Genomic DNA, 20,459 nt, shown 5'->3' with positions numbered 1-20,459 from the left:
CATTTGGGGATAATTTCTTTCCTTTGGATGTAAGGACACTTCTTTATTGAAGTCAAAACTTGTTCTTTCCCTGTCAAATTAAGTCACAGTACACCTGAAGGTAAAGATCTCCTTGTGGCAGCCAAAAGCTAAATAACTGCTTAATGTGTTGTGTTTTGTTGCACAAGGGTACTGTTGTGGTAAGGAAGATCCAAGTACACTATCACAAAGATTTAGCTTTGATTTTTTTTTTTTTTAAGTATTTTTCTTCTGAACTTCCCCTCCTTTCATACATCTAGTGAGCAGGGTCTCTACCTTTGCTAAAAATTGAGGTGTTTTTTGCCTCCCAGTTCCTATGTCAGCTTCCAGCATTAATAGCAACAACTTGTGTTGAGATTCTCACACAAATACATCCTCTAATTGTTGTATATCACTCTGTGTTATCTTCCCTAGGCAGGATCGTTCCTCCAGGTATTCCAGTTAGAGAAACTTTTTTAATACCATAATCTCAGCTCAGCCTGCAATGTCTGCAGGTTCCTCAGCTACCTGCTCAAGATCCTGAAACTACACATATGGCACTTGTAAAAGTCTCCTAGCCTGAAGCCTGTAAGCTAACCAGTACACCTATAAGCTAAAGAGTCATAAAAGCAATAAGTCATTTCCTGTTAGCTTCTCCTGACCCATTTCTTTTCTGTCTTCCTATTCTTTTTTCCTCAATGCTGTAGAAGAAGGAATAGAGAGGAAATATTTTCTAGCTCTTACCTTTTAAACCTTGCATTTTCTGTTTTCTTTTGGTGGTGACCTCAGTTTTTCTAACAGCAGAGTAATCATTTGAGACAAGATTTTCTGTGTCACTTCCAGTTATGTGTATTTGTTTCTTTGAAGACGGTCATTGCTGCCTGGCAGCTAGAAATTAGACCAAGAACACACAAGTAATAAAATCAACCTCTCACTACCCCAGTAATGAATCTTCATTTCAGACACATCCCTGTCTTGTCTGTTTTGCAGGAAACAACTGGACGCTTCTTTGAGAATCAGGCAAGTTATCAATGTGAGCCTGGCTACCGGCTGGTTGGGAGCTCAGTATTTATCTGCCAAGCCAATCGGCAATGGTACAGTGAATCAATTCCTCAGTGTGTTCCCCTCAGCTGTGGAAAACCTCCACCCATCCTGCATGGTTACACTAAAGGAGAAAGCTTTGATATGGGCTCTAAAGTTGAATTTTTCTGTGATGAAGGCTATGAATTGATTGGAGATGTCTCATGGACATGTCAGAAGTCTGGGAAATGGAGCAAAAAGCAAAGCCCAAAGTGTGTGCCAACAAAATGTCCAGAACCACCTTTGGCAGAAAACCAGCTGGTGTTGAAGGAAGTGGCTTACCAAGTTGGTGTAGTGCAATTCTCCTGCAAGGAGGGTTATGTTTTGCATGGCTCCTCTGTGCTGAAATGCTTGCCTTCCCAACAGTGGAATGATTCCTTTCCCTTCTGCAAGGTTGTACAGTGTCATGCACCTCCATATATCCCCTTTGGTGACCCTTTGACTTCATCCCTTCATTTTGGTAGCACAGTAAGGTACATCTGTGTGGATGGGTTTTTACTGAAGGGTGAGTCCACAATCAGATGCCAAGCTGATGGGTTGTGGAGTTTGCCTTTGCCGGAATGTATTCCTGTGGAGTGCCCTCAACCAGAAGAAATTCAGAATGGCATTGTTGATGTGCAGGGCCTCACCTTTCTTAGTACAGCCCTCTATACATGTAAGCCAGGGTTTGAACTGATGGGGAACACTACCATCCTCTGTGGAGAAGATGGACAGTGGCTTGGAGGAAGGCCAGTTTGCAAACCTATTGAATGCCCAAGACCTAAGAAGATTCTCAATGGCAAGTACTCGTACACAAACTTCCACTATGGGCAGACTGTAAGGTATTCCTGTGACAGAGGTTTCCAGCTCCAAGGGGAGGAAACTTTAAGTTGCTTAGAAACAGGACAGTGGAATACAGAGGTTCCTTCCTGCAAAGCCATAAATTGCCAGCCCCCTCAGCCCATTGAGAATGGCTTTGTGGAAGGTGCAGATTACAGCTATGGGGCCATGGTTATTTACAGCTGTGTACCAGGCTTCCAGCTTTCTGGCCTTGCCATGCAGACCTGTGAAGAATCAGGCTGGTCTAGCTCCGCTCCAACCTGCCTCCCTACAGACTGTGGTCTGCCTCCTCACATTGACTTTGGAGAGTACATGCAGGTGAGACATGAGGAAAGACATTCAGACCAGGAGAGGGTTACAGAGAGTCCCTCTCTTTCCCACGTATTACTGTCTGACAACTTGAAAGATTTCAGAAGTTCTTTGAAGGGTAACAGTGCAATGCAACTGACCAGTTTCTTATTTGGGACTACCATTTTATACACGTGTTACTCTGGTTATGAGCTGTTGGGAAATGCTATTCTAGCTTGCCAGGAAGATGGGGCCTGGAATGGCACTGCCCCTGCCTGTGTTTCTATAGAGTGTACCCTGTTGTCACCTCCAGAGAACGGCTTTTTGCATTTTACTGAGAACACACTCGGTAGTGTAGTGCAGTACTCCTGTAAGCCAGGGTTCACACTTGTTGGCTCTGACACACGGTTGTGTTTGCCAAATCGGCAGTGGAGTAACACTGCTCCCTACTGCAAGGTGATAATGTGCAGCTCCCCCACTCAACTCATGAATGGAAACATTAAAGGGGAAAACTACACATATGGGAGTGTTATCTACTATGAGTGTGATCCTGGATATCAGTTAAATGGCCCCACGCAGAGGACATGCCAGGAGAACCAGAAATGGGATGGCAGCGAACCGATTTGCATTCCTGTTTCCTGCAGCCCACCACCAGTTTTAGAGAACGGTCAAGTGACTGGAGAGGAATACACATTTCAGAGACGTATGGAGTACAGCTGCAAAGAAGGTTTCCTGTTAGATGGGGACAAGAGTAGAGTCTGCCTTGCGAATGGAAGCTGGAGTGGGATCACTCCAGTTTGCAAAGCTGTGACCTGCCCTGTGCCACTGCCTCTCCTCAATGGGAAAATCAGTGGCTCAGATTTTGGCTTTAAGAAGAAAGTGCAGTATCACTGCAATGAAGGCTATAGCCTGCAAGGAGTGCCTACACTTACCTGCCAGAATGACGGTACTTGGGATTCAGAAGCTCCACATTGTGATCCAGTGATTTGTGGACCTCCAGAAGACATCTCCCATGGCTTTCTGAATGGTTCAGGCTTTACCTATGGAGAATTTGCCCAGTACGAGTGCTTCCCTGGTTTTGAGCTCCATGGTAATCCACTACGGCAGTGTTTGTCCAATGGTTCATGGAGTGGAAGCCTTCCATCTTGCCACCCCTGTGAGTGCCCTGTGCCATACATTCAGAATGGGGTCGTTCTTGGTAAAGATTTCAGCTGTGGTAAAACTGCCAAGTTTCAGTGCCTGGAGGGCTTAAAACTACTAGGGCCCTCTGAAATCCACTGTGAGGCTGCAGGCAAGTGGAGTTCTGGATTTCCTCGCTGTGGACAGATATCCTGTGGCTCCCCACCTGTGATCCCCAACACATTTATCAACGGGAGCAGCTCTGCAGATGAGAACACCATCATCTATAACTGCATGACAGGTTTTGTCATGCGTGGGAGTCCAGAGCTGACTTGTGCTGAGACAGGTGTCTGGAAGAAGCCATACCCAAGCTGTGAGCTGCTAAGCTGTGGTCCTCCGCCTTCTGTCCCAAATGCAGAAGTTATTGGGAATACTCACACCTATGGGAGCAAGATCCAGTACAGGTAAGGTTGCTGCCATTCCTTTTCCATAAAATCTGTTAAGCAATGAAAGTCTAAGCACCCTCAATTAGTACAAGATTTTAAGAGCTGGAAGAAGAGCTAAGCCTTATTACATGCCCAGATTGACAAATCCCATGCAGCCATGCATAAACAGAATAGGATTGGAAAATTTGCTGTTAGAACTCTAGCAAGATATTTTGGCACCTGGGGCTGCACTCCTCCCCCTCATTAAGTTTCCCATTCCTTTTTGTTTGCCTCCTCATCTTCTTTGAAACATTTCTCTGGATGTTCAGCTTTTCTTAGCAAATGGCAGCAACAGTGAGCACGGTATCCCTGTTTGGTATTCCATTTACCTTTTCTTACTGCTTCAGCTGTTTATTATAATAAAGAAATGTTGATCCTTCTTTTGACCCATTTTCTGCACTACCACACTACAATGTCAGCAACTGTGGTTGATACGCTGTTACTCCTTTCTCAGAGACAAGAGAGGAGTTGGTATTAGTTCCCTGGAATGTACATGCTGCAGATCCTTTCCCTAAGGAGAGAAATTCCCTTGGCAGAAGGGAAATTTGTCAGTAAAAGCCATTCATAGTCATAGACAGAAATGGGAGATGGCACATGGAGGAATTTAATGGAATCAGTCATTTGCCTGCATCTCAACAAGGAGGAGCGGGGGTGACTGTATCTACCTACTTACAAGTGAACCCACTGATGGCCAGATTCTGCAGCCCACTTGGGCTGCACTTCATGATGCATTGTGTGGAACAAAGCAAATCAGCCTTAATCTTCAATGCAAACAACTCCCAACCTGCCTGAAGCTTTTGTTCGTGAAAGAACAGGAAAATGTCTTTGGAATTGCTCATGGTTACAAATGGAGCTTCAAAGCTGGGAATCAAGAAGCTATAAGAGCACTTGGTCCTCACATACTCTTTCCCTAACTGAAAACCCTCCTCGCAAAGAGAAGGGCAGTGCAGAAACCTCACTAATACTGGGATTCTCCTAAGGCAGTCAGGATCTTCCAAGTGATAAAGCCACCAGCTCACTTTCCAACCTAGTGCCACAGCAGCATGAAGCAGCTGGAGATGAGGTCTAAAACTTCCAGCTCTTGCCATAGAGTAAACTCAGCCATGCTTCTTACAAGGCTACCTTGAAATAAGAGAGAGATCTCTAAGTGTGCTTATAGAAAACTATGCTGGAAAATGACTGCCTGATTTGTAACTTGTAGACTAGCTTGTCTCCAGATGTATGCCTGTGCATGTTCATGTTATGTTGCAGATGCCTGGAAGGTTACACAATGGTGACAGAGGTGGATATATGCACTTGTCAGGAAGATGGAAAGTGGTCTCCTCAAAATATTTCCTGTTGCCCCGGAAAGTGTCCACTCCCAGCAAATATCACGCATGTAATTGTACTTGGGGACAACTTCACTGTGAACACTAACGTCATTCTGTCATGTGTAGAAGGCTATACTCTGGTGGGAGCAAGCACATCGACATGCAAGGTATGGTGTTATCTGCACAGTTTATTTTGCAAAGAGTCTTCCCCACGCTCTGATCTGCAGTTAGCTCTTGGCCCTTAATTGCCCTCAACATACTAAAAATGTAAAGCATGTCCTGCAAAATATATGTATACTTGTTCCTCAGTAAGAATGATTATTAGTTTTCCATGTACAGATTTCAGAACTAGAAACTGATGATTTCTTCTTCCGTTTAAAAATAATGGTGTCCTATAGAAAAGCATTCCTTTTAACACTTTTCCACTTAATTTCAAAGGAACATTTCAGAGAATAAATCATATCTCAGATTTTCAGAAATAATGTCTGAGATTTTTAATATATCTTTAGGATCATGTGCACTGCTTTTTCTTTTCTCCAGAATAACAGGTAACACACATTTTATTCCACTGAGCAAACTGTAGAAACTTCAACACCCCGTATATTAAAAAAAATGATTTTATCAGTTCTGCCAGTAACCTCTTCATACCTCTTAAGATGCAAGCTTTTATCTGTTCCTTAAGCTTGCAAACATACTTTGAAGTCATATGAGTAAAGCTAAGCATGTATGATTTTACAAGATCAGCACTTAATATAGAAAGCATCTCTCTTATTTTGCTGTTTCACAGATCTGTGGAAACAGGAGTAGCTGTTTTTTGCTTTGCTGCTACTCACAGGTCAATACAGAGTGCAAAAAAATTAATTCTACTCCCATATTTTCGCTGATTCCCTCGCCACGTGACAGACTTTTCTTGCAGTTCCGGGAGGGCAGCTGAAGAATTTTGCTGTATTACTAGAAATGCACCCAGGACTGAAGTGCAGAGCATGGCGCATCTGGCAGCTGTAGTCTTGGTTCTTTCCCTGCTGCAGTGTGTTCTCAGCGCTGGTCGTGTGAACCTTCTGCAGGTGTAGAAGGTCGTGTGACTTTCTACAAGTGACCATGCTTTTCCAAGCTTCCATTTCCCCATTTACATTTTATTCCTTCTGTCTTATACATCAAGGCAGGACATTCCTGCTGCAGCTGAGTCCCAGTCTAGGTTGTCTTAAAGTGTTGCTTGAATTACTGTTACTAGAGTTTGCACAGTGTTACAGTAAGCCCATCTCAACAGCCATTGGATGCTTCTACCGTAACTTTCCTTACTTTTTCATTTCAGTGTGAATTTCTGATATAAAATGATACATTCCTGCTTTTTTTTAATCATATCTCTTTTCCAGGACAGTGGCATTTGGGTGCCACTATTTTCTGATGACATCTGTGTTCCTGTGTCCTGTGGGACCCCAGAAGCTCCAGAGCATGGATTTGTGGTTGGCACTAAACACAGTTATGAAGATGTGATTCTTTATAAATGTGATTCTGGCTATGAATTGCAAGTAAGAAAGCTGAATCCCCATCACACTGAGCCTTTCATTGTCATTTTTGGTTCTGATGTGGTGACTGTGAGAATGTGTTTGCCTGCTCCAATGGTGGTATCTTCCCCTAGCTGAAACTGACATTGGATATTTGCTTTTGTTGTTGTTGCTGTCTACAGAATGCTACAGGCCTATCTGGGATCTTTCTCGAATGACTTAAAGTGTAATTGAGGCAAATATAAGCATCCTGGCCAAGGATACATATTCAAAGATACCTTTCAGTGTTTGGGGATTTTTAAAGTTCATGCTGTTTCAACCCTCTGAAAATACAACTTTTCTGTTACATCAGTGACCGTTGTTATGTGGTTGCAAATATGAACCATTGAAGGGTTAATTTCTCACCTGTTGCTCTCCTTAATTCCTAAGACCTCCCACCTCAGTTTGGCTGCTTTCCTCCTTCAGCTTCATAATATCCCAAGGACTGTGTTTGCTGCTTTGTGCCTGTCAGACTCAAAATTCCTGATAAACTCTGCTGCCCTCAGTTCTGTGATATTGCTAGGAGGTATGGAAGTGATAGCTCTTGTTTTAATAAGGCAAAGACACTGCAGCTTGCTCAATGGCAGCTTTATTCTCTGCTAGAGATGAAAACAGAGCTTTCTCCATCCATTGCTTTAGTATCACCACTGGGCGATTAGCACTGTCTGAGCCCTTGAGGTGCCACTGTGGCTGGTTATGGGGGCCCATGCTAGCCTCAGGTGTACTGTCACAAGCTGTGGAGAATTGAGAAGGGAAAAATTGTTGCCTCCCTTGTCGCCAGTGTGGCCTCCCTCCGGTGATGGCAGAATAGTGACCCTGTCCAAAGGCGCGAGTTATTAGCAAGGTATCTCCAGGTCAGGGGCTGTCCTTTAGCACCGTGTTTTGCGAGCGCATAGCAGCACGCACGATCGCTTTCCTTGGGGCTGTGGTGGCATCCGTACTAAGTAAGAATTTCATGCACATGAATTCATCTGGCCGGGAGTGGAACCAGCTGAGCACTGAGCATCTCTCTGTCGGTTCTGCAGCGGGGCAGTCCCGTGGAGTATAGCCAAAAACATGGGCATTCCTCCTGACAAACTAGGAAATATACCCATAGGCCACAAGACAGAAAGCAGGGGAGAAGGAGACAGGGAGAAAAAAGTGAGTTGGAGCATTTCTGTAATACAGGAAGCACATTTCATGCTAGCAGCTAGATCTGACAGCATCTGGAATTAAAATTAGAAGAGTTGCTTCCTCTACCAGAGAGAAGAGACCATTGTCAAATTCAAATATAAAAATCAAGAGAGTTTAGAGAATGCTCAGCTAATAATAAAGTTATTTTGTAATACGTATGTTACATATATAATATCGCTGGGGAATGTTGGGATGGCTTGGTAATTAGAGGGGGAGAATTGCTGTTTAGTGTAGATTTTGGTGGTAATAAGCATGTGCATTCTTATATAAAAAGGTCCTGCCAAGTTTTGTATTCCAGCTTCGCCACCTAGTGTCAATCTTGCCTCCCTGCGTTTTTTTTTTCCTGTGGAAAGCACAGTCCGCTGGGTGTAGTGCCGTATGTACACTCTCATTTCGAATAGCTGCCCTTTGCAATGAAAGCACAGTACTTTAAGCGATAAATTCAGCTGTTTTTCTCCATGTCCTGGAATGAAATAAGAAATTAATTGTGGGATATTAGACTGGCTATAAAATGAGTACATAAGAAAGAAATAAAACAGTTTAGCAAATTCAAACAATGAGCATTTGGGGTATGATGAAAATTAGTACAGTATATTTACAAAGCATAGGCAGTACTGTTGTTGTAAAAAGAATGCTATTTTCATTAAGTGAGTACTGGAATGAGAAAATTTATCATCATAACACATTCCTGGAAACAAGAACGGTGCAACTGGCAAGAGAGATGATGTTCCATTCAGAAAGACAGGAGAGCTGCCTAACTGGCCCACAAACTTTGTCAACAATAGCCTGCAATCTGCAGTAAGGAGTTCTGCTGAAAGTCTCCTAGCAGGCTTGGCCTCTAGCATTTAACCCTCTCTTTGTGTAGGTTGCCTATGGGAGAAAATGCACTGGCCTTGCTGAATCCTAGGGTTGATGAGAGAGAAGAGGTCACTAAATGAGGTTATTCTTTCAGCTTTTCCTTTTGTTTCGCAGGGTGATACAGAACGAACTTGCCAAGGAGACAAGCTCTGGAGTGGCACAGCACCAGTATGCAGAAGTAGGTTCCACCTGAGTTTGTTGTTTAGTGAATGTGGTCTAGGGTGGTTTTACTCAACAGAAAATGCTAATGCTTGCTTTGCTTGCTTTATAACTCAGGCTGTCTGCATGTAACTAAAATTTTCAGTATTTTCAGTATTCAGTTCACTGATATATCCTGGAAGACTTGCAAAATTGCTTGTGTATACAGGTGACAGTGGGAATCACTACACTTCCCTCCTCTGCTTCCCTGACCCCAAGAAAGCTGGGCAAACAGCTCCCAAAGTGACTAGTGTTGTTGAATACATCCGTTTCTGAATCCTTTACTTCAAATATTAGAGAGGGCTGGTTGCACAATCAGGCCTTTGATGCATTCTTTCTGCTATTTAAGTTTTATGCGTCTTTAGATACTTTTTTAGAAAACATTAATGATGTGAAGAAATTTAAACTTTTTATGTTAACTTTACTTTTAAGAAGATGAGAGCAGTATAGAACTTTCTCCAAAAACTTAAATATATAGAAAGCAGCAGTGACAACTAGGAAATCTGGTGTTCTTGCTCTAACAGATTACTATCCACCTTTGAAGGGTCATATCTGAAGTTTAATCAGTTCTGGCATTTAAGGTCATGTTTTCTGGGGCTGCTGAGGACCTCTGAACACCAGAGTTTCACAGGTGCTCAACATCCTGAAATTTAACCTTGTGGGCATGTTTAACTAGGGTTCTTCACTTTCATGAGATGTCTAAATCCTGAATGGCACTACTGAAATAGTAGTTGGCTACATAAATACTTAGGTGGTTTTCAGCTACTGAGTGGAAGTGGCAGCACTGGAACCTCCCAAGGCTTCCTGCCAACACCACCACAACAGATTTCGTCTTTCAGCAGTAATGGGAAGCATCAGGCATGATTACACTACAGTATCTTTGCTCTGCTTAGGTGCAAATACCTGGGAATGCCTGTAGAAACACCACGCTTTTCCTTTTTCACAGAGTAGAAACTGTGGAGGAGCTGGGAGCAGGACAGGCTGTTTGCGTTATGTCTGACTGTATGTTATAGGGATATCGTGTGGGCCCCCGGAGGTGATAGAGAATGGATCCGTCCAGGGAGAGGAGTTCCTGTTTGGCAGCGAGGCTCTTTACAGCTGTGACCCTGGCTTCGAACTACAGGGACCCAGCCGAAGGATTTGCCACGTTGACAAAAAGTGGACCCCCTCCACCCCTTCATGCACAAGTAAGTAGTGAGCAGAGCAAAACGGTGGCAGTTTTCCAGGAGGACTGGGAAGCAAACTGTGAGAAAGCTTTTGCTGGCTTCCTCCTGGTTTTCCTGTCCAGCCAGAGGGCTGTAACAGGAGAAGCCGAGGGAAGAGCCGGCTGAGCAGTTCTCATTGGCAGTTCCTCTTTGATCTGAAGGGAGCTCCTTCTGGCGCATTAAAATGGCACTAGAATGGAGCTGTGTCCAGGTCACTAGGGGAGGAACATGGCCTGTTGTCTTTGATTTGCTCTTCACTTTGCAATGCCAAGGCTAATATATCATGGCCGCTTTGTGTGTCTGGAGCTCAAGGTTCTGCTCCCTAGGATCTTATTTGGCTCTCTGCAGACCCCCGTAGCAGAAGGCAATTAGTTGCAGGAGCATGAGAATAAGGATTTATGACTTATTTCCTACAGCTTATAAATAAAATACCCAGATTTCATAGACTTTACCAATAAATTATCTCCCATCTTTCTGTGGTGATATCACATTCCTATCCCCTTGCATTCTTCTCTCTCAGAATTAACAAATTTGTCTGGTCTCCATAGGAGGGGTGGGGCAGGGGACAAGATCTTTCTTAACTGCTGTCATTTCTCTTGAGACAACCTTCCACTGTACACAGAGCAAAGGAGCCTGCAAATGCAGCCTCTGGTCTGGTAAGAGGAAATACCCAGGATCACCCTGTGTTTGACTGAAGGCACCTCATAGCTTACCGTACGATCAGATACACTTGAGCAGGTTCTCTCTCAGGTTCTGCAGCCTGAACACCAAGAGAGAGGGGCACGCAAGGCACTGCATAACCCTGCTCCATGCAATGTTTATACAGCTTCTTTCTTCTTCTCATCTTTCCATTGATTTCAGTGTGTGAAATGAGATGTCAAATCATATGTAGCAGACAGACACAGTGAGGCTTGTTATCTGTATAAAACCAAAACGTTTTCTTCTCTTCTAGGAATAATTACTTGTGGGCTGCATCCTGCAGATAGACACAGTGAGCCTTGATATCTGTATAAAACCAAAAAGTGTTCTCTTCTTCTAGGAATTACTTGTGGGCCGCATCCCTCAGTAGAAAAAGCAGAGGCCATACCTACAGGAAGCACATATAGAAGTAATGTAACGTTTGTGTGCCGCTCTGGATACCACCTTGCTGGGCCCCAGAATATCACGTGTCTTGCCAATGGGAGCTGGAGTAAACCCTTGCCTTTGTGTGAAGGTAACTAACTGGTCTCATGGCCCTAGCACATTCTGATGTGGGATAAATAACAGGGCCCCCTTATGCATGCATACCGTATGATCCAGGAATCAAACTGCGTCTAGAAATAGTGCTGTAATGTACATTAATGGCTGAGATAATGCCTGAGAGATGCCTGAGATGATAGCTGAGATGATAGCATGAAAGACAAGATGTTTCACCGGGAGCAATTACCACAGCAGAAAAGGTCTTAAACATGATTTTTCTTTAGGATCTTAATCTGCAGTTTTACAATCCTAATGAGGGGTTAGGCTGCTTACTGTCTCAGAGAAGCAAACCCTTAACAGAGGATGATGTGCAGGGAGGACAAATGACTTTTCTCCCAACAGTCTTATAAAGTCAATTGTTAGGTTGATTTTTTTTTCTGAATTTTTGGCCTCAAATCCAGCAGCAGGGTTATCTTGAAAATTGTCTCAATAGCTCAGCCTTTACCATTCCCCAAATGAACACACACTGTGAATGTATGATGTTTATCATTCTGGAAATAACTGCTTTGAAATGCTCCCTCAGTAGGTCCGGTTGCTCTTGCCACGAAACAGAATGAGTGCCAAGCAAGAGTTGTCTGTGTCTTACGGACTGAGCAGGGGTAGGTGGAAACAAGGCTGTTGTTAACAGAAAAACAGCATAAAATCTTGAGATCCGAGGTATGAACTCAGTATTGTTGGATGACCTTTCAAAATGTAAAGCATACGGAAGCTTAATAAATTCCATTATACATTATACATTATAAACTTTTAAGTATGAGTCCCAACTATAAAAGGCAAACCCTGGGCTTTCTGTATGCTTCCCACCTTTCCTTTTCTCTCAGAAATGCACTAGCTCATATCTTGCCCATCAGACGTCCTTTAACATTGTTCTTGTCCCTGTTGCTCACACTCCTGGTCTCCCATGCTAGATTATAGACCCCGCAACCTGCATGCCTTCCTTAGTTGCCCCTGGTATTGTCACGTGAAGCTGGTATGTTGATTTCTCTGCACTCAGCTCCTCACACAGACTCAGAGGGGACTGGGATACTCTGACAGCTCCACCTGAGTAAAACAGGTAATTATCTTCCACTCAAGGAAGTTAGGTTCCTGTCACCAGAGCTGCAGAAACAGCATGAAGGCAGACCAGTTGTGACCCTCCTTGTGAGGGAGACAGTCTTGGGTGATAGATGCAAATACACAAATGATCCCTTAAGGCAAGACCTGTTTCTCATAGAAAAGACCATCAGGTTCTGAGTGGGTGACCGCAGAGTACATGGCTCACTGTGCACCTTGTAGTGAAGATGTGCACCTCACAGTGCTTTACAGCCAATCTAGCAGCACTCTGCAAAGTTGATTGTTATCATTGACATTGGAGAGAAGGTCTCAAGTACCTATCTATGCACCTAAGAAAAGTTACAGGCTAGCAGTTCTGAAACAAGCCATAGCTCAAGAAGACTGTCTTAAACAAGGTTGGGCACAGCCCCTTCAGGAACAGGGTGGCTGTTCGTTAAAATAGTCTCTTCCACCTGCTTGATAATCTTGCTTCAGTCCTTGGTAGCTTACTCTTCAGTCATCTAGATGTTGTCCAGATCCTAGGGAAATCACGGAAAATGGGACAAAGAACTTTCTTCTGTGGTAGTGCTAAGCCTGCTTGGGCTGACTGCCTGCTGGCTTCAGAAACAGAGCTGAAAGTCCTGAACGGAGCAATTAGTAATATAAGTGTCAGCATCTCATCACAACTCATCCTACATCTTTTTTAGTATTTCCAGTCTGGTGAAAAGGAGGGCACAAAGGACTGCAAGTTTCTGTGGTATCTCTCAGTGGTGGCAAGGAGCTGCTTATGTTCCGCCCCGTTAACTTTAGCAGGATGTCATAAACATGTTCTCTCCTCACCAACACTGCGAAATTCTACTGACCTGAAAAACAGGAGGCTGTGGCTTTTCTCCATCAGTGGGAGGAGCTCCTTCCCCAGCATGGCTACATTTCCCTCCCAGTGAACTGAATTCTCCCATAATACTCCTTATAATTTATTAATCTGTGGTTGATACTTTAAATGTATTGTGTGAATAAGTCAGGAATTGTTGGAATCTAGCCTAATGTCAAGCTGAATTAATGATAATGAGAGCTCTTCCTTTGCAGAGACCAGGTGCAAAGTTCCAGTTTCCTTGCTGAACGGGAAGGTGATCTATGAAAACAATACAGTTGGCAGTACTATAGAGTATTTCTGCAAGAGGGGATACAGCTTGGAAGGGGAACCTGCGGCAGAGTGCACAAAGGATGGAAGATGGAGTAATCCCTTCCCTCTCTGTAAACGTGTGTATTTGCTTTGTAACAAAAAGTGCTCAATTTGTAAGCATTAAAGGCTCTTCATTTAAAGGGTAGTAATTAGGAACAACTTCTGCAGATCTTTGTGGTGATGGACTACAATTTTCTTTTGTGGTGGCCAAGAGCAGAATTTGTTACTTGTAGCTGAAAAGATTGGTTTGGCCTTCATTGGGAGATCGCCTCTTGGGGCACATCCCATGTTTTTAGGGGAATAAAGGAAGCAGTTACTGAGCCATTTTAAAGCAGTAACTTGTCTGGAGTATATTTTTGTGGTAGTGAAGAAATGAACTGTGCTCTGCATTGATCCCTTTAGTTGGAAAATTGGCTTATGTTGGAGTCAAATGCAGTCACACAGTTGATACAGGAGGAGAGGGTTTGTTCAGCCTTGTGAATAGAAAGTGAAGGGGAAACCTTACTGCTTTCTACAACTAATTGCTGGAAGGGTGTAAAGGAAACTTCAAAAGAAAACAGACTCTTCTCACAGGTGCTCAGTGGTGGGATGAAAGACAGTGGACACAAATTGCAACACAGAAAATTCCAAGTAAATATTGGAAGAAACTTTTCACCATGGCAGCAAACATTGGAACAGAGGCCCAGAGAGGATGTGTAGTCAAAGCTCAACTGGACAAAACCCTGACAAAGTTGGCCCTGCCTTGAGAAGGAGATTGTCTAAATGACTTCATAAATTATTCTATGAAATAGCACCTTACGCACACATGCGCTGCACACACACACATACAGTAGCCTTCCTTGTTGCCATATCTGCCTGTAACTAATCTTAATGTCTAGTCTCAGGATAGCAGTTGAGACATTTAATTGTTGCATAACAAAGGAAGTGTACGGTTTTAATTTTAGGAAATTGGCATCAATCTCTACTGTACTGGGTTCAACCTTTCTCACATTTATTATGACAGATAGCAGACTATTCAGGAAAGGCTCAGCAAGCCTACAATCAGTAATAACTAAGACTATCAAAAAAATTCTAAATTCTAATAAATATTACTTTGGGTTTCTGTACAAATACAAAGATTTTCTGCTGCTTTATATTGATCCAGGCTCTCTAGACAGCTAAATATAATAGTTCTGAATCATTTTACTGTGAGGTTTTGGTAAAGGGGCAGCCCAAGGGACAGTGTTTTGATGGTGTCGTGTAAGACATTCTCCATCTGAATCCTCAATACCTCTTCCACTGGTGTCTGTACAGTGTGGTAGCAAGTCATGCAACAGCAGAGAATCAAGTCTTTTTTCATTTCTTTATAAATGCAAATCTCATAACTTGACATGAAATTACAAACAGGACTTGTGAGCAGATTGCTCTTTATATGAGCTGATTTTGAAGTTTGGAGATATTCTTCTAAAGTACTCTCTTTCTTTCTCTCTCTCCTTCTTTCCTTTTCTTCTTCCGTTTCTTTGAACAGCAAACCCTTGTCCAGTGCCTTTCATAATCCCAGAAAATGCCCTGCTCTCTGAAATGGATTTTTATGTTGGGCAGAACGTATCCATCCGGTGCAGGGAAGGCTACCAGCTGAAAGGACAGTCTGTGATCACCTGCAATGCTGATGAAACTTGGACTCCAACAACAGCCAAGTGTGAAAGTAAGTACAGGAGCTGCTTGGTCCTTTCTAGAGGTTTCGTAACAACAGCTATACCGGAGCATGACAGCACAGATGTGTAAGCAGAACTCCCCATCTAAATGCAGTTATTCTGGATGAAGAGAATTTTCATCTGCAGTTGTTATTTGGAAAGGTGTGTCCCTCCGCTGACAGACAAGCTTCTGAAGGTGTAAATCTGTGTCTTTGCTGGAGACCGTGGCACAAAAAGGTGACCTAGGAAGCTCTACGAAGGAGATGTTAATTCTTGAGAGGGATGAAGGGATGTGTGGGCTGATGTCCTGAGAGCACTCCTGCCCTACTATCATTTTCTTTTCAATTTAACTTTTGTAAGAGCTGCTGCGGGACTGGTTGTTGGATATCCTAAATATCCTGCCCATTACTGCTGTGAGACTATAGGTGAATCATGGGTTGTAGGGAGAGGTAATATCTTTTGTTGTATCAGCTGACTCTGATACAAGGCATGATACCCTTTTTTAGGCATGTCAGAAAGCTGTTTGGCTTCTTCTAGCAGTATTGGCTAGGACATCCCCTGACCCTACAGACCTGGCCTCATGTATCGCTGACCATCTGAAAGTTTGTGCTATATGTGTGATAGATGCAATCATTGTTGCATTACCTAAAATTGCTGTTCCTAACCATCCCCCTGCTCACGGGTACTCATATGGGTGAAAGTAAAGGTTCACCCTCTGATTGTTTTGCATCTGCACCATGAAGAAGCCCTGCTTACTACTCTTCCATAAGTGAGGTGTCTCAGCCCTTCTTCAGTCCTTCATGCAAAGCACTGTGTCCGTGATTTAAAATAGTATCCTGCAGGCATTGCAGCTGACCAAGCTTCTGGGTGATGTGTTTTCTTAGAGATATCTTGTGGGCCCCCAGCTCACACTGAAAATGCTCTGATCCGTGGTAGCTTCTATCAATACGGAGACATGGTTACCTACTCATGCTACAGTGGGTATATGCTGGAAGGGCCCCTGCGGAGCATTTGCTTAGAAAATGGAACATGGACAACACCACCTACCTGCAAAGGTATGAGTATTTTCTGTTAACAAGCACATTTCTGATGTTGCGATAAGCACAGAGATATGATCCTAGCAAAATTCTCATATTTTTCAGTGCAGCCATGATTTCATCCAGGGCATTTTAAGTGCAGGATATTGCTTTATTTCCAAGTGATAAAAACCTTCCACAAGTCTTATCTCTATTCCTGGCTAATGCTATAGCTTCTTTTGCAGCAGTAATGTATCTCACACTCTAAAATCCTCTCTCCCAAATTTCTTTGAGAAAGGGAGGGAACAAATTATCATGCTAGTAGGTTGAGCTGTTTCAGAGAGGGACTGACAGTCAGTAACTGTTCTTCAAGAGTCATAACGTATCTATCTTTTCCCAGCTGAAGATCAAACACTGCAGAAAACAAAAGTGGGAGATCAGATTGATTAGAGCTTGACAGCCCCAAAAACTCTTCCACAATAAAATACTTAAGGATAGGTTGATACAGCTCACTGAAATAATGCAGACTAAGAGCTTAGCAAAATTCATGATTTCGACAAAATAGAAAAGGCAAAGTATGCCCTTTTATACCATTGGCATACCAGAAGGAAATGGCTACTGTTTAGTTTGCTGAGCTTTAAAAATACATGCTTGTTTAAATTACAAAATTAGTTCCTCCACATACAACACTCAGATAATCATTTTGATACAGGAAGTAGGAGAGGGCCACACAAAACACACAGGTGGTAATGAACTAAACAGTTAAAAAAAGATACAAGTAAAAGCAACTTTAAGCACAAACTTAAAACCAAAAGTGATGCATAGCAAAGGAATTTCAAAGCATTGACTGTGATGGAAGAGACCTTGCCATCTGCCATTTCCACATTAGGAGCTTGACATCTGCCATTTCCACATTAGGAGCTTGACTGGCCCTGCAGCTCTCAGCTAGCCATACAGCAGGGTAACTTCACTGCTTGCTGGCATCCTGAAGTCTGTCTCGGATGGTATAATGCCTACCATATAGTAAAGTGTGCATTAGCTGTACTATTTAGAAATGAGGGTACTGAAAGCAAAAACTTTAGTGAATATCACTGGCCAGTCACAAGCAGTCTCTTCTCAAAGCTTGTGAGCTCCCTTAGAAGAGGAAGGGTGCAAAACACTGATCTGGGAACATCACAGTCATGATTGAAGTTGTCAGGTCTACCCCTCTTTCCACAAATGTCTCAGCTCCCCGTGTCTAAAATAAAAGCAATAATACTCTCTCCCTCATTTCCCTTTCTCTGTTCAGTTTGAAAGCCCCTTGGAAACAGAGGTTTCTATATGGTGCTTTGCCTAACTAATTAGGATTCCTATGTAAATTCTTTCATATGAATTCTGCCACAAACACATTGTCAGTCTGTTAACCTAGACAAGTTAAATTGTCCTACTGAGCAAAAACTGTTTAAGTAGGCTGTCTGTTAATTCCAGGCATGATATTTATATTGCCTGGCCTAGAAGTCACAGATTAGTAAATTATTTTGAGAAGATCCATAGCCAAAGAAATGCACTTGCAACTCCTGAACATTTCAAGAATAGAGAAGCTGCAATCAAAAAAACATGTTTTTTTCCTGGTGATGTGACCTTGACTTGGCATTGCAATCATGAATCAGCTAGTCCAGCAGCCAAATAGAGAAGATTCATAATAAAAGCATATGAGTTATTTCAGATGCCAAGAGGTATGCAGAAGTCCTGTTGAAGACATACACTCCCAAGCCACTGAGCCCTTTCTGGAAAGTTTGCCTAGTATCTCATTGTTGCTTTCTAAACTGTAATGGCTACAAGATTCAACAGATTTCTGCACAGTACATACGCTAAGATAAGCTTGATATTCATTAGGAAAGTTATTTGGATATTATCTGTTTAGATTTAATGCTTTGGATTGCACTATCATCCAGAGTAATAAGCTGTCTTTTTAATATCACCAAGTTTTCGTATTTGTTATTTATACAGAACCGTATGCTAATGTCTGTAGTTTTCTGTTAAGGCAGGTTATTGCCACAGGTTGATGACAACCTGGCAGGGCTGATCTGCAAAGAGCTGTGAAACACACATCGCATTTCCAACATCACTGAATCTGCTGGAACTGTGCAGAGGATTAAATATTAGGGTTAACAATTTCCAAAAACAGAGGAAGTGATGAGGTAGACAGATGAATGGGGAACAGGACAAAAAAGCAAAGTGGAAAAACCTGCCTTTTGCTATATTAAGGCAGGGGAATAACAATTACCCCCCCTTTCCACCTGAAAGGGGAAGCTAAAAGGGACCAAAGAGGTTTCAGAGAGGACAGACGTGTGTTTTCATGACACACATCAAAATAATCTTTCAGAACTGCTTTATAATTCATGGGAGAGATTTGCCTGACAAAAGGCCTACTGGACCCAAGCCTTTATGGTCTACATCAGAAGCGACATGAAAGCATTTTTTGTAATGATTCATGCAGCATTTCTTGTTTTTAGCACTATGAGTTGATTATTAATGTGTTCTAAGCCTTCATGAAATGTTCTGGCCCAGTTAAACAGGTTAGTGAATGTAAATATTATAATTTAAAAGCAGACTTTGTTCGTTTCTTTGGAAGAGCTCTAACCAAAGCTGCACTTGTCTGAATCATTAATAGTTAAAAGATTGCAGGCCGGGTCCTGATCTAAGTTTCAGGGGTGAGAAGGGTTACCCTGGTTCTGCAGATGATAAACACCTGTGGGACTCTGCAATCCGTGCAGATTCACCCAGCTTGTCTAACTCCACTTCAGTCTTTCCTCTCTAAATTCTGTGCCATGTATTTGCCCCCTGCCTGCAATCCCTCTCAGATTGAGAATGATCTTCTGGTATGGAGGTGCAAGGCAAGAAGTTCATACCTGGTCAGCAAAAGAGAATATTTTGAGGGACCAGCTCTGAGACATGGGGAAAATTGTTCACATTGTACCACATGAAAGCTTTTTGACAAAGCTGAGCACAGTGTTTTTTTTTTTTTTTTTTTTCCTTCCTTCCTTACCGGTGTTACTGTTACACCAGTTTAACTTCTGTGTCCTGTGGAGATAATTATCAAGCATGAATTTACAAGGAGATCTCAACTGATTTAACATTGATAGCTGGAATATGAGATCTGCTACAGAACTGCAGTTGCAATTAATGGTTCCCCATCTGTCCCCAGTAGATCAGGACTGCATCTGCCCTGCTTGTTTTCATGCCAGCACAGCAGGAGAATGAGATTCCGGTTTAACTCCCCGCTGTAAGCCTGTCTCTAGTCTTGTTTGCTGAGTGAATAATAATCCCCATAGCTACAGACCCAGAGTCTCTCTCTTCCAAAACCTTCCTAAATCAGGGTATAACAAGTGTACAACTAGCGCTTATACTGTTTTACCCATTTAGAGTTTCACAACTAGGGCCTGGGTACAAACCCAGGAAAAGATCTCTGCCTGAGATCCTGAGCTGTTGAGGATGGTTGGAGTTGCATCCCAAGCGACCTCTAAAACTCCCAAAACATCTGTTTCTCCACTGACAGAACCAGATGGAATAGGCTTCAGAGACTCTTTTTTTTGGGCTGTGGATTCAACCTCGGATACTATTTATATGTCAGCCTTATCCCCGCCATCCTGTTTTACGTTCACAGAATGTCATTTGAGTGGGGTGGAATACACAAAGCTTTAAATGTTCTTGTATTGAACTTCCATAATGTTTCATAGCACAGAGAAAATCTAGTCCGCACGTTATTCTGCTTTAGTGGGCACAGAGAGACAAACTGTCTTATGTTATCGTAGACATCTCTTTCACAAAACTGTGCAAAGTATCTGTTAAAATATTGCAACTTCTGTGATCTTCTCTTCCTAAATTCAATGTAAATTGACATTTGATGTAAGGGCTCTGAGACTGAAAAAAAAAAGGCAAAAGTTTTGGTCTTACTTCAAGTGACTCCAAGCTGTAGCTTGCACCTGCACATGGCTTAGCTGCAATTATAACTCAGGTTTGGCGCTGTCAGTGGAAAATTTGCATTCCTTCCAACAGGGATCTCAGGTCTGAGCAGTGTTTCAATATGCTAAATGACTGTTTGTATTTAATAGTAAAACTGAACAAGATTTGAAACACTTTAAAAGTCTAAATTCATATTTTGCTCCTTTAATAAGTAATTAAAAATAGGATGCTATTAACAGTTCACTCTGGGTTCCCTGAGGTTACTCTGTATTTATAACTACCATTAATTAGAACT

The 20,459-nt window shown here is 42.6% G+C and overlaps 1 protein-coding gene across 1 annotated transcript in view; it reads left to right on the top strand.

The window, feature by feature from the left end:
- The window catches only part of SVEP1 (sushi, von Willebrand factor type A, EGF and pentraxin domain containing 1), a 132,632-nt gene that overhangs the window by 100,680 nt on the left and 11,493 nt on the right, over positions 1 to 20,459 (top strand). Inside the window, exons 38-46 of the mRNA XM_062599029.1 lie at positions 988 to 3,767; positions 5,040 to 5,265; positions 6,472 to 6,627; positions 8,788 to 8,851; positions 9,885 to 10,058; positions 11,116 to 11,289; positions 13,434 to 13,607; positions 15,038 to 15,214; positions 16,088 to 16,258. Coding sequence (XP_062455013.1) covers positions 988 to 3,767; positions 5,040 to 5,265; positions 6,472 to 6,627; positions 8,788 to 8,851; positions 9,885 to 10,058; positions 11,116 to 11,289; positions 13,434 to 13,607; positions 15,038 to 15,214; positions 16,088 to 16,258 — 4,096 coding nt within the window. The remainder of the gene's footprint in view (positions 1 to 987; positions 3,768 to 5,039; positions 5,266 to 6,471; positions 6,628 to 8,787; positions 8,852 to 9,884; positions 10,059 to 11,115; positions 11,290 to 13,433; positions 13,608 to 15,037; positions 15,215 to 16,087; positions 16,259 to 20,459) is intronic.

This window comes from Rhea pennata, chromosome Z (genome assembly GCF_028389875.1).
Source record: "Rhea pennata isolate bPtePen1 chromosome Z, bPtePen1.pri, whole genome shotgun sequence".
NCBI lineage: Eukaryota > Metazoa > Chordata > Aves > Rheiformes > Rheidae > Rhea > Rhea pennata.
Note: the sequence above shows the minus strand (reverse complement) of the source record. Positions and strands in the feature narration are given on the sequence as shown.